The sequence below is a fragment of the Amblyomma americanum genome, chromosome 10 (genome assembly GCF_052857255.1).
Source record: "Amblyomma americanum isolate KBUSLIRL-KWMA chromosome 10, ASM5285725v1, whole genome shotgun sequence".
Taxonomy (NCBI): domain Eukaryota; kingdom Metazoa; phylum Arthropoda; class Arachnida; order Ixodida; family Ixodidae; genus Amblyomma; species Amblyomma americanum.
Window position 1 is genome coordinate 20,797,871 of NC_135506.1, and position 15,103 is coordinate 20,812,973.

At 46.3% G+C, this 15,103-nt stretch overlaps 1 protein-coding gene across 2 annotated transcripts; it reads left to right on the forward strand.

Moving 5' to 3' along the window:
* The first annotated feature begins 212 nt into the window (after nt 1–212).
* LOC144106855 (uncharacterized) lies at nt 213–12,371 on the forward strand. 2 transcript variants are annotated; one of them, XM_077639802.1, is made up of 5 exons: nt 239–371; nt 2,591–3,122; nt 4,022–4,233; nt 6,974–7,442; nt 11,699–12,371. In XM_077639802.1, the coding sequence occupies exons 2-5, from the start codon at nt 2,698–2,700 to the stop codon at nt 11,946–11,948; spliced, it is 1,356 nt and encodes a 451-aa protein (XP_077495928.1). In that variant the 5' UTR covers nt 239–371; nt 2,591–2,697; the 3' UTR covers nt 11,949–12,371. The 2 variants fall into 2 exon arrangements, with proteins under 2 accessions (XP_077495929.1, XP_077495928.1); XM_077639803.1 differs by lacking the exon at nt 2,591–3,122 and having other exon boundaries at nt 213–371.
* Nucleotides 12,372–15,103: the final 2,732 nt, after the last annotated feature.

Below are 15,103 nucleotides of genomic sequence, written 5' to 3' on the forward strand. Positions count from 1 at the left end.
GCCGCGCGACGAAGTGCAATGTCACTGTTCCCGGCTTCTGCACCCAGGGGTATTTTCTATCTCTGATAAGTCTGGCAGCGCAGACCGTCACTAAGAAGTCCTGTAGCCAACAGTAACGCGCATGCGCAAGCAGCTGACTGGCGGGTGCAAAAATGCGACCGTAAATGCGACCGTCAGTGCGCCGTTCTTCCTTCGTTGCCGCTAACCGCGGAACTTATTTTCGCAGTGCTTCAAGACATGACTTTGTGCCCGTTGTCACTTGGTTGCTGTCGTCTTCACCGTCCAGGGGAGACTCGTAGGAGTCGTTGCACTCGCGACCGACCGACGACTGTTGAGGAATACATCTCCGAGCCAGGCCGTCGGCATCGAAGGTGAGTGCGAGGCTGAGCCTCGCGGGGAGGGTGACGTGTCCATGAATGCCGCTCTGGGATGTTCGAGCGTATTTCAGGTTCACTCGCGCTGCTTCGACGTGCGTTCAGTAATTATTAGCAAGCAACACGCAGCGTGTAGAGGAGAGGTTTCACGCGCCATCGCCATCGGGTTTCTGCTCCGCGATGGAAGCGCGGTGAGACAGGATTCGCGAGGCATAGAGCTTCAGGCTTAGCTCGCAATGGGCAGGTTAGCTGTAGCTATTGAGCCAGCGACGAAACAGCATATATGCCCGGCTTTGCTCGCTGCCTCAAGGGGGTTTAGGTATGCGAGCCCGCTGCCCTCTGTGTCGCGGAACAAAAACCGATACCGAACGACGCTGCGACCAAGCCGCCATGTCCCGCCGAACGCTCAGGGGCGGATATGCTCTTCAGCGACATGTGATTTCAGTTGTAATGGCGCTCGGAGTTCTCGAGAGCCAGCCTCGTCCGGCAACCCCGAACAGCAGACGCTGCATACGGTCTGCGGCTCATCTTGTTTCCGCTGCAGCCAAGGTCGGTAGTTCGCTGTTCCTACTTTTTTTCAGCCCCGCGGCATAGGCTTCATCGCGCATACTTTGTTCCCAGGGTGAGTATGTGCAACTGCGATATGCTTGCGTGTCTGTCACTTTCTTTTCTACATTGCAGTTGTGATCATTCCAGCATTCTGTACTGGTGCACTAGGCCCACAGAGATATTTGGCCCGATATGGCAGTTGCGGATTGAGCAGGTTCCCTTCGTGCACCTTCTGCCTCTCTCCATAAACGCTGTATTGTCGACAGCTTTGAATGCACTCCATTCCAGAGTCCAGTTTTCTGCGTTTTCAATAAGCAGGACCACGAATTATCGAAACGAGAAGGCTGGCATGACTGCAGATGAAAGCGGTACCCCCCAAGGCTGTATCAACGCTAGGTGCCGCTGAAGGGGTCAAGGATGCAGTTTACTCGAAATCCCGACAGTACAGCTGTCCGGTACAGCTGGTGTACAGCGTTACCCTCCGGACGCCTTCGGAATGCTCACGGCATCCATAGTTGCATGAAAAGGGCATGGTCAGGGTGCTTGGTGCATGTTGATGCAAACGACTGACGGCGACTAGGAAGCTTGATCCCGTGATCGAAGACAGTTTTACCAAAGCGACTCGCAGCCATGGGGGCTATGTGGGTAAAGTGTAGATGATTTCTAGTGCATTCCGTCTGTAGTCGTGTCTCTATTTGGACCTTGGACCCGAAGAAGGGCTAACTCAGGGTTTCGAGCTGTGTGGGGCAGTACAAGTGTCCTTATCCCTTCTTCTAAAAAAGAAGCCAAAAAATCTTAATGGAGGGGGAACAAATTTTTCTTTGTCAGTTTACAAAGAGAGTAGGGACTAGAGATGAGGCTTAGACAGGTACATGGACTCTCGCAATGGCGGTTTTTTAATGCTAACTCACATGAACCTCCCTTGAAGCTCAATCCGACAAATAAAGCGACAAACGTTCGTTATTGTAGCCTAAACTACCCTAAATACAGGAAAACTTAAACATCAATTCAAATGATTTCATAACAAGGATCTTGTAACTGCTCAATTAATTAAATATGTTTTGGTGATGATCTGCTTTAAAGGGGCTTTGTCCTACAATGAGGGAATTTCCTACCTCTTCCCGGTGCAGCATGCGTAGTGTGTAGTCTATCGTTACTGCTGTGCGACCGTTCATTCGCAAACCAGAAAAAAGGCATTTTATTCATCTCTTTCATTTATTTCTTCGATATTTATTCAACTTCCTCAGGTGAGAACTTTAAATCTTAAACAAAAAATGAAACTGAGGGTGAATTTAAATTTAAACAAGTGAAGTCAACGAATAAATGCAGACATAAGTGTCCTCTCACGTCTTTTTTTTATTAATTGTTTATCTGGTTTTATAGTGTAAGCCAATAGAGACTGACTTCCTTCTTTAGCTGACTCTAACATCTGCTTCAGCATGCTGTACCATCGGCACTAGGCATCGTATTTTCACGGCTTCACTGGGTTGCTTTTAGAGAAAAGCTACGACAGCTAATACGAAATCGGTACAAACATTCCTTGCAAACTGCTCGTTGAACGGTGAGTTGGAGGGTGGAGGGGGAGTTTTAAAGGCATGCTTGCCGCCGCAATAAAACAGAAATTTTGCTGGCCGTGCATGTGTATTTTGTTTCGTGTTCCGCTGTAGAAGACGAAGCCATCAGCTTTGCACGGGATCTAGTCCCCGATGCTCACGAGACAGAAGAAGAAGAGGATTGCGGAGGCGCCTGAGCAGTTAGAACGGTCCAATCTGAAATGGCAAAGGATAAGAAAAATGCGGGCAAGGGTGGCAGCCAAGACTCCGGCAAGGCTTCGAGCAAGGCTTCCCCCAAGACTCCAAGTAAGACTGCGAGCAAGGCTTCCCCCAAGGCTCCAAGTAAGACCGCGAGCAAAGCTTCGAGCAAGGCCATTGGCAAGGCTTCGAGCAATGCTCCGATCAAGAGTACGAGCAAAGCTCAGAGTAAGGCCCCGAGCAAAGCTCCGAGCAAATCCCCAAGCAAGATCGCGAGCAAGGCCCCGAGCAAGGCTCCTAGCAAGGCTTTGAGCAAGGCTCCAACCAAGGCTTCAAGCAGTGCTCCGGTGAGGAGTTCGAGCAAGGCTGCCAGCAAGGTTGCTAGCAAGGCTCCCAGCAAGGCCCCCAGCAAAATGCCAAGCAGGGCACCCAGCAAAATGACACAGCGGTATGACAAAACTACCTTCCTATCATAATTGCATTTTTTGTGCATAAGAGCGGAAAGGGCACTATCGAATACATTTTGCGGGATAAATTATTGCACGCGCTGAGTAATGTCTGCACCCAACTGGCTTTACAATTGACCTCATTCCTAACAAACGACTTCATGAATGGTCACCTATTGTCCTCTAGAATATTTCATGTGGGATCTGAAGTGCAGACTGTACATATAGGTTTCGTTAAAAAAAAACTGAAATTGGTCTTTGAGGAAAGGAAATGGCGCAGTAATTGTCACACATCTCGATGGAAACCCAAACGGCGCCGTAAGGAAAGGGAGAAGTGGGAGTGAAAGAAGAAAGAAAATGAGGTGCCGCAGTGGAGGGCTGCGGAGTAATTTCAGCCACCTGCGGGAATCAAATGGCGCGTCTGAGGGAGCGTACGTGCCTTTCATGGGCTCCACCGATTTCGGCCCCTGAGCTCCCGTGCAACACCATCCATCTGGCGGAAGAGGCCGCTACCAGTCAAGGACTGGCAGCCAGCCTCTGACCGCAGACGCGCAACTCCCCGTCTCCCAGGCCTGCGTGCCGGGGCAGGGAAAAACGTCTTTTCTGGTGGAAATTAAAACTGTCAATAAATCAAAAAACCACCTGGGGATCTTAAACGTCCACTGACGTGATGCAGTACACGAGCCTCTGGCACTTTGTCTTCATTAAAATGCTACCGCCATGGCCTGGGATCATACTGTATCGCACCCGCGTCTTACGGGTCAGCAGCCCAGCGCCATAACCACTCAAGCACTGCGGCGTTTAGCAGCGATTTTGATCAATAGACCAATGGGCGGTTTTGCAACCGGTACGACGGAAAATCTCATAATCGCTTGTGCGCGCATTCGGCCAATACGTGCAGGACCACACAGAAAGGGGAAGCGGGCCGCATGCTCTGGCCCAAGGCAACAGCCACGGCCACCAAGGCTTCTGCGTCCAGGGCTCTTTCCAAGGCGGCCTCTAGAGCCGGCAGTAAGGAAGGCTTCGGCAAATCAGGTGCCAAGAAATCCGCCAAATCAACCGCCACCAACAAGTCGGCCTCGACCAAGTCGACTGCGTCTTCGAAGCCGGCCGGTAGGTATCGCGTCTTGCGAAGTAGGTATAATGATAAAAATTTATTATAACTTGTTCTAATAAATAACAGTCCTAAAATGGACGTCATAACGGCGCCCTGGGAGAAGAGGTAGAGCAGCCAGTGAAAGGGGGTTGAGAAGTGGATGGTTTCGCATTAAATATCGAACGGCTGGGACTTTGACGGGCACAGCTGTCCCGCAGCTCGCGGGTGGATTCACGCATTTTGCTTGCTTAAAAATGAGGCCGCCACTAGTAGTAGTAGTAGTGGTATTAGTAGTAGTACGTGGTTTATTAAAATAATAATAAAAAGGAAGGAAAAGATTTTTGCTAGCCCCGCCATATGCCATTCATACTGAAGCACCTGAGCTGGGGCCGCGGAAATAAAGGATAGTGCAGGCAGAATGGAGAAATGAAGTGAAAGAGGTAGGGGGGGGGGGGGGGCAGGAATAGAGGATAGGGGAAGAGGTAATATACACAAAAACTATTTACACCATAACAAATATGCCCAGGTTGCGCATGATTAGTTCATGATGAAGCAACCGCCACTACTAAGATTCGATAGCGTTACATCGTGCTTAGCGGCGGAAAGCCATATCGACGGACCAAATGTAGAAACCGTTTAGTGAGAGAGGTTTCTACTGCCAATGATTTCAACAGGGTGTGTTGCTGAGCGAGTTGGTTCAACATTGTGAACACTGAAGCGCTGGCAGACGACGGACGAAAGGAGGACGGTGTGTCTCGTCCTTCTTTCGTCCGTCGTCTGCCAGCGCTTCAGTGTTCACAATGATTTCAGCACGTCCCCGCCTATTTTAAGGGTGTATAGTCGTAGGCCAGTTGGCAACACAGTAAAACAGAGAAAACGCACTTAAGACACAAAACAGGTACGCGACAACAAAGAGAGGTAAAATTCACTATGGGGCTGACAACTTGCCAGGGAAGGCGGCCAGGACAACGCCACCATCTGCCTTTCTCTTAGAGTGTATTGCGCAGGCAATTCCAGAGGAATCCAGCCGCCTGCTGCGCTGTGCATTGAAAGCCACGCCGTCGCCTCCATCCCAGTTACACAAAACCAAACCGTTGAAAACAAAATTTCGAAGCCAAGCGTTGTAGAATCCGACTTGTCTCCAGTACTCACATCATCTTCTCTGGTAATCGTCTCCAGGAGTCATAGCATCATAGTAATCATAGCATCTTCTCGAGCTTTAGCATTTGCGGCCTTCCACTGCTATGCCCAGAATATCTTGCTTGCGAAACATTAACACCTCCCCCGAGATGTTTCTTCCATGTTTGGAGTGCTTGGACCTTGTGTTGGCCATTCGATACGGGCTTCGAAAAAACTCCAGTCGAAATGCTCGAGAGAAGTCAGATTCTTCAAAGCTGTGCGTCGCAGTTTTCGCTTTCTGTGGTTCGGCCTTGCATCATCGGGTTGGAGGCGATGGCATAGCTTTCAACGCACAACGCAGCATACGGCTGAATTCCTCTGGAATTGCCTGCGCAATCAACGCCAAAAGTAAGAGGGAAGAAAAAAACTCTGAGAGCGCTGCAGTCTGCTACATTGGAAAAATGCGAAACGTGAAACTTTTTTTTGCAAGTCGTCGTTCTCACGTGACGCTTGGATGACGTCAGCAACATTGTTTGCAAATCATCGTTATCTAACTTTGGTATACATTCCAACACACTTTACTATCATAGACATTGCAACGCGTTCACTTCATGCTCCTCTAACATGCTTGAACCAACGACCCTTCGTTGCATATGCACTGCGCGCCACCTGGCACGCAGATGGCCTGGATTCGAATCTGAATACCGAAGACTTTCGTTTTTGAAAGGAGGTTACGTTAAAGGTACCCCTTCCTGCGGACACACTTTGCGGACAACTCCTCCAGACAACTTCCAATGACGGGTTTTCCTTCGCATGAGGCATATAATGGTTTCGCATTAATAAGTTCGCTTTGCCCCCGTCACCTTCCTCGGCAACACGTCTGCTCCATCAGATCTATCTCCTACTTGGCTATGTTGCGCGGACCTAAAGGTCCGGTGGAATTCGCCGAGGGTGTTTGGCTTCGGAACGGACAGTCAAAGGCAGGAAATGGTAATGAATGTTCCCTTGAAGAAAAGAGGAAACTGCAAAGCTGAGTAATTACGGTAACGAACCTGCGCAGTGTAGATTCATTAGCTGGTTGTAAAGCGCTTCGCCATTCGTTGCACAATGTATTTGTGAACGAATTCTAGCAAAGCGTGATAACGCAACACGCTATGTTGAGGGCATACACGATCTCAGTGGTATGTCTAGTATTGTGGGCTTCGGCGTTCGAGACATATTCATAATCTGAATTGGTTTGTTGTTACAAGTTCCTGACAGAAGTGTTCAAGGATAAACGGGAAGGACACGTTCATACACGTTTTGAATTCATAGACAGAGAGAGCCATCTTCAAGCCACCCGATAATAATTTCCATTGAAAACAATGGTTGAAAAGAGGCCGTTTTGCGCAATGCCAGTTGATCAAAAAGAGCGTGCAAATCCTGACAACATTATTATTTCACAAAACACAACGTAAGCTGGAGCTGATTTGACATGGTGAAGAAAGAAAAACGCATCTAGGTGTCTCATAGAAATAGTGGCCAACTGGACACCTGGTTAATGAAGGAAAACACTAGATTAAAAATTTAGTGTTTTTAAAGCCTTAGACAAGACGAAGTTACATACACTTATTGTGTGCTATCATTTCGGTCTTCCAGGTGGAAAGAGTGGCGTGAAGAAACCTGGTCCTGAAGATGGATTGAAAGGAAAAACCTTGTCCAAGGCGGTCTCGAAAGTTCCACCGAAACCGGCATCGAAATCGGCCCCGAAACCGGCCTCAAAGGCGCCGCAGAATGCGCCGGCAAAGAAGGCTACTCCGGCGGCGGGGGCCAAGACGGATTCGAAGGCGTCTTCGACGCCGGCCTCCAAGACGGCCCCGAAGCCACCTTCGGCGTCGTCCTCCGAATCGGGCTCCCCCGTGTCCGGAACCGAGACAGACACCACCAAGAAGAAGGACAGTGCGGAGGACGAAGGCAGCGAGGAGGAGGAGAAGCCGAAGAAGGGCAAGAAGGAGGCAGAGGAAGCGAAGGAAGAAGGAGGTGAGGGGAAGGAGGAAGAGGAAGACGAAGAGGAGGAGGAGGAGGGCATCTACATGAGCACCACAGAATTTGAAGCCTACCTAGCACGGTGAGCGCTTGGCACTCTGCATACATTAATGGTTAAAGCATTGCGGGAAGAACACACGAGAAACAAAAAGACAGAAGAAACACAAGCGCGCTCTTTCACATGAATGAATACCAACTCGCCCAGATCGCAGCCTTCATTACTGCTTGCATTCTGCCGTATATGAATAACGCCTGGGCGCTAATAGAAGCGTCAATGCCAATTAATTACTGTTTTCTAATCACACAGAAAGCGTTTTATATTCAAAGAATTCGAACCATATAAACACAAAATGAGTAAAATGCATGCATGGCTGCCATGAGCCGTTTTTACTAACAATATACTATTTGAGATGTTGCGAGTTGCCGTGCATATTCATGACCGACAAACATAGATATTTCTGAAGAAGGAAATACTGCTTACCAAAAAGCTTTCCTTCTTGCCTTAAAAAAGCTGCCCAGGAGAGTAAATTAAAAGCAATAAAATTCTGTCACCTCTGAGTTTTGTGAATGAGCGAAACTTCAAAATTCCGATTGCGTTCGCTGCTGTGATTTCTTAGCGAAGTAATGTCTTAGTGTGTAAACCATAGGTGTTTATGCTTAGCGCTCCATTTATAGGTTTTATTACATAGTACTTTATGGTTAAAGCACAGCGGCTTTCACTTAAAGTTGACGATCACGGAGCCTTATACAAGTATGAGTTACCGATATAAGTTACCGGTCGATAACTGAGGAGAGGAAGCCCTTAGCAATGCCAAGACTTTACTCAGACCATCAGGTATGATTTCATGGTTTTTCTTTTCAATTTTTGTTTTTTTATGTTTCTTTAAAAAATACAAAACAGTTGCTGGACCCATAGCCATTGACTAGTAAGGGGTTCAGTGATGGAATATGATGCAAATTCAAACACAGCAGAGGAGGAAAGTAATTAACAAATACAAAAATGAATCTTGACTCACACATCATAGGCAATGCAATAATACTGAGTCACAGTTTGATTTAAACATCACAATAGTTTTCAAAAAGGTATTTCCTTAGAGCAGTCCTAAAGTTATAGGCTTGCTTGATGCGTACTGGCAAAGAATTTCAGATCAACGTTCCGCTCTATTCTATGAGCCTCTTATCGTGCACAATAGGAGATGGAGGCAGGTTAAAGTTATGATTAGTTGCAGCTCTTGTACTTCGTAATGAGAGTTGAAACAAAGCTATGGGAAGGGGATCATTACTCTCTTAAGATTCTATGCATAGTGTGTCCAATTTTTAATTCTTAGAATGCATTTAACGCCAGCACATGGACAGAATTATACAAGGATCTACTGTATTGACCGCGACTTGAAAATGTAATAATTCGTATAGCACGTTTTCGCAGACGGATTACAGGTTCGAGATAAGTTATGAAAGTGCACCCCAAGACTCAATGCAGTAAGTTAGATGACTATGAAAGAAGGAAAAGTAAAGATTGCGTATAATGGGATATGCGAAACACTCACGAGCTTTAAGTAGAACGTAGAAAGCATGCGAGATTCGAACAAAGGTGCTTGATGTGTGTTTTTCAGTGCATGTCTGATTCAAATAAAATACCTAAATATTTGTAAGAGCCGCCGAAGTGCCTGTTCCCTGCTCACACATTGTTGGTATTTGAAGGCGCGGGCTCCTTTTCCAAGCCATTCACCCCGAGAAGCTGAGCACCAGGCAGGGGAATGGCTTGTACCCATTTTGGGATGACCGGTGGGTAACCGGCGGCCGTGGGAGTCGAACCCAGTACCTCCCGTAGCCGAGGCGAGTCCTGTTAATATAACGCATTTCCATCTCATCCCTGTTCTGAAAGTGTTTTCTTTCTGTAGATTGTGTCGCCTAGCTCTCTGCAGGGATTAGCTAGCGAGTTCAAATTCTGGCTAATGGCACCAAAATTGCTTTAGAAAAAATGCTTCTAACCTAGGCCCTGCTTCTCGTGCTCTTAGGCTTTTAATCAAAAAAGTTGCGGACCGCAGGCAGGCGTGCTTAAGAGAACAATGCAATTGAGACCATGTGAAGTTTTTGAGCTTGTAAGCGCTTCTATCGCTTGAGTTTGTGGGCTATTGAGATTTTTGAGATCGAAGCTTGATTGGGTGCTGGTCAATATTTTCCTGGCTGTTCGTCCTGCCACTCGCCTGTTCTCTAAACAACTGATCAATGTAGCTATGCCTAATGCAAATGACTAAGGTAAACATGTCCTACTACACCGTTTATTGAATTCATGGCCACACTTTCAACTGCGGCGCTGCTTGCTTTACACCTTTTGGTTCCTTCATCCTCAATCTGCTGTTCAGAGAAGCCGGAAGGGTTGAATCCAGAAATATTTGTCTAGTCGGGTTTATGAACCTTTCTATTGGATTCAAAAACACAAGGAGACAGCCTTCGTTTTTTTTTGGTCAAAAATGGGCAAATAAACACAGTATTTTGCGGGCATTTAGTTGTTCAGGTTAATAATATTGCTGTTCACACGAGCGAATTCTGTTTCTTATGTTGGTGTCATTTTTTCGTACGTCTCTTTATTGCTTCATCACCTTCTATTCAACGTTCAAGCGTCACTGAGAACAACGTCATACGATTTTCCTTCTTGCTAAAATTTGATTCTATAGATCTTAATGGTATGCTAATGTTAGTTTTGCAACGATTGAATAATTTAATGCTGAGGAATTGGAATTGACAACGAAGCATTTTTTTCCCTACCACTTGTTCAGACTTGTGACGCCAGACCAAAAAGTACTCCATGAGCAGTGTAGGGAGTGATTTTTGGTGAAGCCTAGTCTTTGAAGATACGCGTGAATAAAATTTCGTAATGCTATTGCAGTGTTCTTGTGACAATAACCCGTGATGGCGATATCTGTACCTTTTTTATATCTGTACAGTGCTATATTGAGGCAGGTCGACTTCAATTTTTTCTAAGTTTCTATTTTAGACAATCCTCTCTCAATGTCAAGCTGTCTCCTTTCAACTCCCATTCATTTCATGACTGCTGGTTTTAAAGAAAGGTACGGCGATTTTTTTTGCTTTATTGTTTTTCATTTATGACAGTGGCGTCACGAGCGTTTCAGGCCAAATTTTGCGCTGAAAAAACTGATTTCCAGCTAGCACCGAATATCGGCTTCAATAGCGACCCCCACGTAACTCGGTGGGGCTATTTTCAGTGCAGTGGGATGCAGGGCGAACAGGGGGATAGTGGGTGGTGCCTTCTCTGTCCTATCCTCTTAATGAGATCCGGAGGAATCCCTTTACGGTGGCGTCGACGGTAGGCAGGATGTTAGGCCCGCTTTAAAGAGCCAATAAGGCTTAATTAAAATATGCTTACGAGCTCAGTATTGCTAATAGTTTCGATTCTTGTCAACTTCACCTCAGCGTACATTGTTGGTATTCATAAACAATTTGATTAAACGGTTCAAGTGATGCCTCCCCACAAACCCTTCTATTGAAATTTTTGAGCACTATGTCTTGATATATAACAGCTAAGCTTCTATAAATTTGTGCGCTGAATACGTGTGATAGGAGGTGTAAACTGCTCTGTTTAAGTATTTCCGACGCAGCCCTAATCTTGCATCCCACGGTGCCTGTTTAGTTGGGTTTTTTTTTTTTCGTTTCTTATTGCGCTGTGGTCATTGTTTATAGCGTGGGGCACAAGAAGTTCTTCGAAGTGTTTTTGTGCCCCGTCTTTACATCCTAACACAACGGTGTAAATTTTGCTAGTTTTTTTATATAATGGTGCAAGCTATGAATGTATTCAAACTATTCACATTATGTGGGTTTCTCATACCATAAAAATTATAACGAAGCACTCGTTTCAATATAAAGGCATTGCCAATAAAATGTTTCAGCAATTAGATACTGCCTGAAACTTTCTCGTGTCACACATGGTCAATCAACGGGCTATCATTGGCGAAGTGAGCGATGCGTTGATTGTATATGTTTACTAAAAGTCATTTGCCGACAACTGTCCGGCCTAAGGGCAATGCCAGTCCTCATGCTCATAATAGGCACGCGGTGCAGCTGGAACCGTCGAGTTTTAGTAAGCCATATGGCTCACAGCACGGCCAACCGCAGTTCTATTGCTAGGGTCAAAATCATACTTGTAAAACCATTTATGTGCTCGCAACCGACTAGTTATCAATTTCGCAGACAATGGAATGGGATAAACATTCCAGATCCACAGTGTAATCTCGGGTGCTAAGCTCCAAAGGGGTCGTTTCCTTCCAGCTCATGTGAGCAGGTCGCCTTGCAGTTTCTAACGTTCTACCGCATTCGCAGGCGAGACATGATCCGGGACATCAGCAAGTGCGTCGTCATCGTGATTATGACCCTGTGCGTGGCCTACCTGCTTCACGTGTGGCGCCAGAAGGACAAGGAACGCTTCGGCACTGGCATCGTCACCGAAAGGCCCACCACTGCCTTCACCGTGCCGGAAGATAACCTCTCGGCAATCGCGTCCTTCGTCGTGCAGGAGTTCGACAACGAGCAGGAGGCTACGGAACTCACCGATACTATTGGAGCCTTGTAGCTCGAAAGTAATTGTCCGTATGACGCTCCATTCGTGGAATGTTAGCATTTTTTCCTATCTTTCGACGCAGTTGGAGAGAGACGTTACCCATGCTCTCCTGTTCGAGCTCTGAGCCTCCAGAGGATTAGTTGGTAATGATAAACATACCCTTAGGCAGTTTATGTAGCGTTATTGGCAATCAGCGCCTGGCGTGCTGCTTTGTTTCCTGAAAACCACGGAAACCGCCGCCATGTTCATTTTCGTCTGGGACAGTATAATTTCGTCAACAACTTTTCCTGTAATCTGTATCGAGAATCATGTTCTATTATTGAGCATTAAAAAGTCCCTAGGGGGGTTTCGCATAAGTAATATGCTGCATTGGCGGCTTCAGTTTCGTGAGTGCTTGATGAAAGCCCGATCCAGAAGCCTGCCATTGTTGAACACCCTGTCGATAAAAAGCTGCTAAGTGTTACAGGACGGTTCCACGTCGACAGATTTCTGAACGTTCTGTTCAACCCTTTTCACTTTCTTAAACTTTCGTTGTAATTATCCAATTTTGTTATGCAATTCGAAATAACTGAATCCTTTTTTAAAGGGAACTCCGCATCTGCACAGCCCTTTGTATGACGTGCGTTTTCCTGCGTTTAGGTAGTTAGTACTACTATTGTAACAGCTGTTGGTAAAAGGCGAGTTTGTGCGCGACTGTCTACTGCTAAATGACACACTGAAATATATTACAATGAACAGAGATAAGTATCAGAATCAAAGACTGTTTATGCATGGTTGAAAAGAAAAAATTCGCAATAATCAATTCGCCACTGTAGGCAGGTTGACTTTACTGACTTACTTATTACGTTCATGGCTACTACATTGCCTGCAAGCAGCAAAATGTCGCATGCGGCCCGTGTTGTTACTATTTTTTTTCTGCCAATTGTTAAAAGCCCAGACGAGCGCTCCAGCGGTTCTTTTCTTCAGCACTCTCCCACTACGAAATAAATGGGCGTGATTATAAATCTCGATGAGGAGCAAAACCAAACGCTGGACTACATCAATGGGTGTCGAACTTAACTGTCCTTTCAGCCGCCAAAAAGTGCCCAGCAGTGGTCTATTTTCACCGACTGAAAAGGAGCAGTCCATCAATCACAAGCTTGTATTCAGCGCAGGTTTCATGAACAACTAGTCCCTAAAATTCTAGAGGTTAATTCATCTGCTGTCAATTAAGTACAGCATATTGTCTACCAATGGCTAATAGGACACTGCTTCATCGCAGTCAACACAGCGAAGAGGCGGCGTGAACTTACCACAGCGTCCTAAAATTGCGTGTTGATCGTATTTGAAGACTGGATGCAACGACTGGTTCGAAAACTCGTACGAAAGATAACGCTTTCGCGAAGCCGTGCAATTCCGGCCAGTTTTCGAGCCGACGTCTACAGTCTCTCGATCATGACCTTCAGCTCTTATTATTACCCTCCTTGCTATGGTGCTCAGCAAAATATCGGCGAGATCCCTGCACGTTTTCTTTGTACATGCCATGCACACAGTGCAGAGCGGCAGTTCCTAAGATGTGTGCTGGAGCGTCTTGATCTAAGCCCATTTGACGCATATGGAGTTTATCCGAAAGTGGCCGTGGCGATTGTCGGCGTTGAAGGCGTGCTAACCACTGGCTGGTCCCTTTTCCGCTTCTGTGGCTGATTAGCTATGGTGGCCGGCTGCTTAAATGAAAGATGCGGGTTTGATTTCGAGCGTGGCGCTCACATTTCAATGGAGGCACAATGCGAGAGGCCCGTGTACTGTGCGATGTAAGTGCACGTCAAAGAACCCCAGGTGGGTAAGCCCCATAAACGAACCCAGCCGGTTCTGAGGGCGTCGGGCGTCAAGATAAGACATGAGTTGGTCGCACGGTATTTGCTTTATAAATTCCCTCTCAGGTTCCCATTTTTTCTCCCCTTTATATCTCACTAGTTCCTCGAATGTAGGCTAGCAAACTGGTTGCATGTACCAGCTAATTTCCAATCCTCTTATTCTCCTCCTACTATTCCCTGGTGCAGTTCACATATTGTTCACTGATAGCAAGGATTTACTTAGTAGGGTTGTGGGAACATTGAAAATTTTTAATAGCGAATCGAATACCTCTTATTGATTTCGTGGAACGAACAAATAGTAAATGTTCAAAACGATTCAAAACGAACAGAATATTTTACAACGTTTTCGAATATTATTCTCGAATAATTGGCGTGACGCTAAAATAAAGACAGGCAGTAATTTTAATCGATGACTATTGTGGCACAGAGTTTATCGCAGTGACGCGCTTCAATCGAGTTTCAGCGTTCGTAATGCTCATGCATGACCTCCATTACTCTACGACGCGGCAGGGCTCAAGTGAATTTAGCAAACCTGCTTAGAGATCTAATATCTGACACCATGGCTCATGCATAGCTCTGGCTCTCCTCAACCATTGAGATGTGTCGGTAGATTACTGTCTTTATCAGAAGCAAAAGGTAATTTTCCGATATGTACAACGCTTAGTTGAGATCAGTGGTGAGTCTTTTAACCGATATGCTGTCACTTCACAAATCAGAGAGCGGTACCGGTGCATCCCAGCTCCTCCGCGACGGTTTGACACGGTTATTTGTTTTGTACTAATAATCAAGCCAGCAGCGGATATTAGTAAAAGCATTCTTTTCATATTCGATTTGGGTCCGCAAGCGTTTTATCCGTGCTGTAATCAGTTTTTGTACATCACTGTTCATATTTGTGTCGGGTGCAGATACACTATGCGTATTTCATTTGGTTTTGAAAAAATTACTTTCGATCTGTCAAACGCTAATCATTCAATCGATAAAACGAGCGGCGTTTAAAACAAATGACCAACACTGCAAAAACGCGTTGACAGGAATGCGAAAAGGCTTGCTGCGTTAACTACATAATTACGACGGCCGTTTTGAACTTTTCAGCCGCTGCTTGCGGCGCCGTCTCTGGTTTTGTTTCGACCAGCGTTGAGGCTTCGTAGAGGGTGAGGAAGAAGACGCAGACGGATGTGAAAAGGGGCAACAAAAAGATGAAGCGTGAGGAAAAGTGGCTCGAACTGTTGAGATGGCACCCGGCAACTGGAGTTCGCGTGTGGTTCACTTCAGTCAGTTCAGCCTTTGCACGTCGCACTTGCAATCGGGGACCAA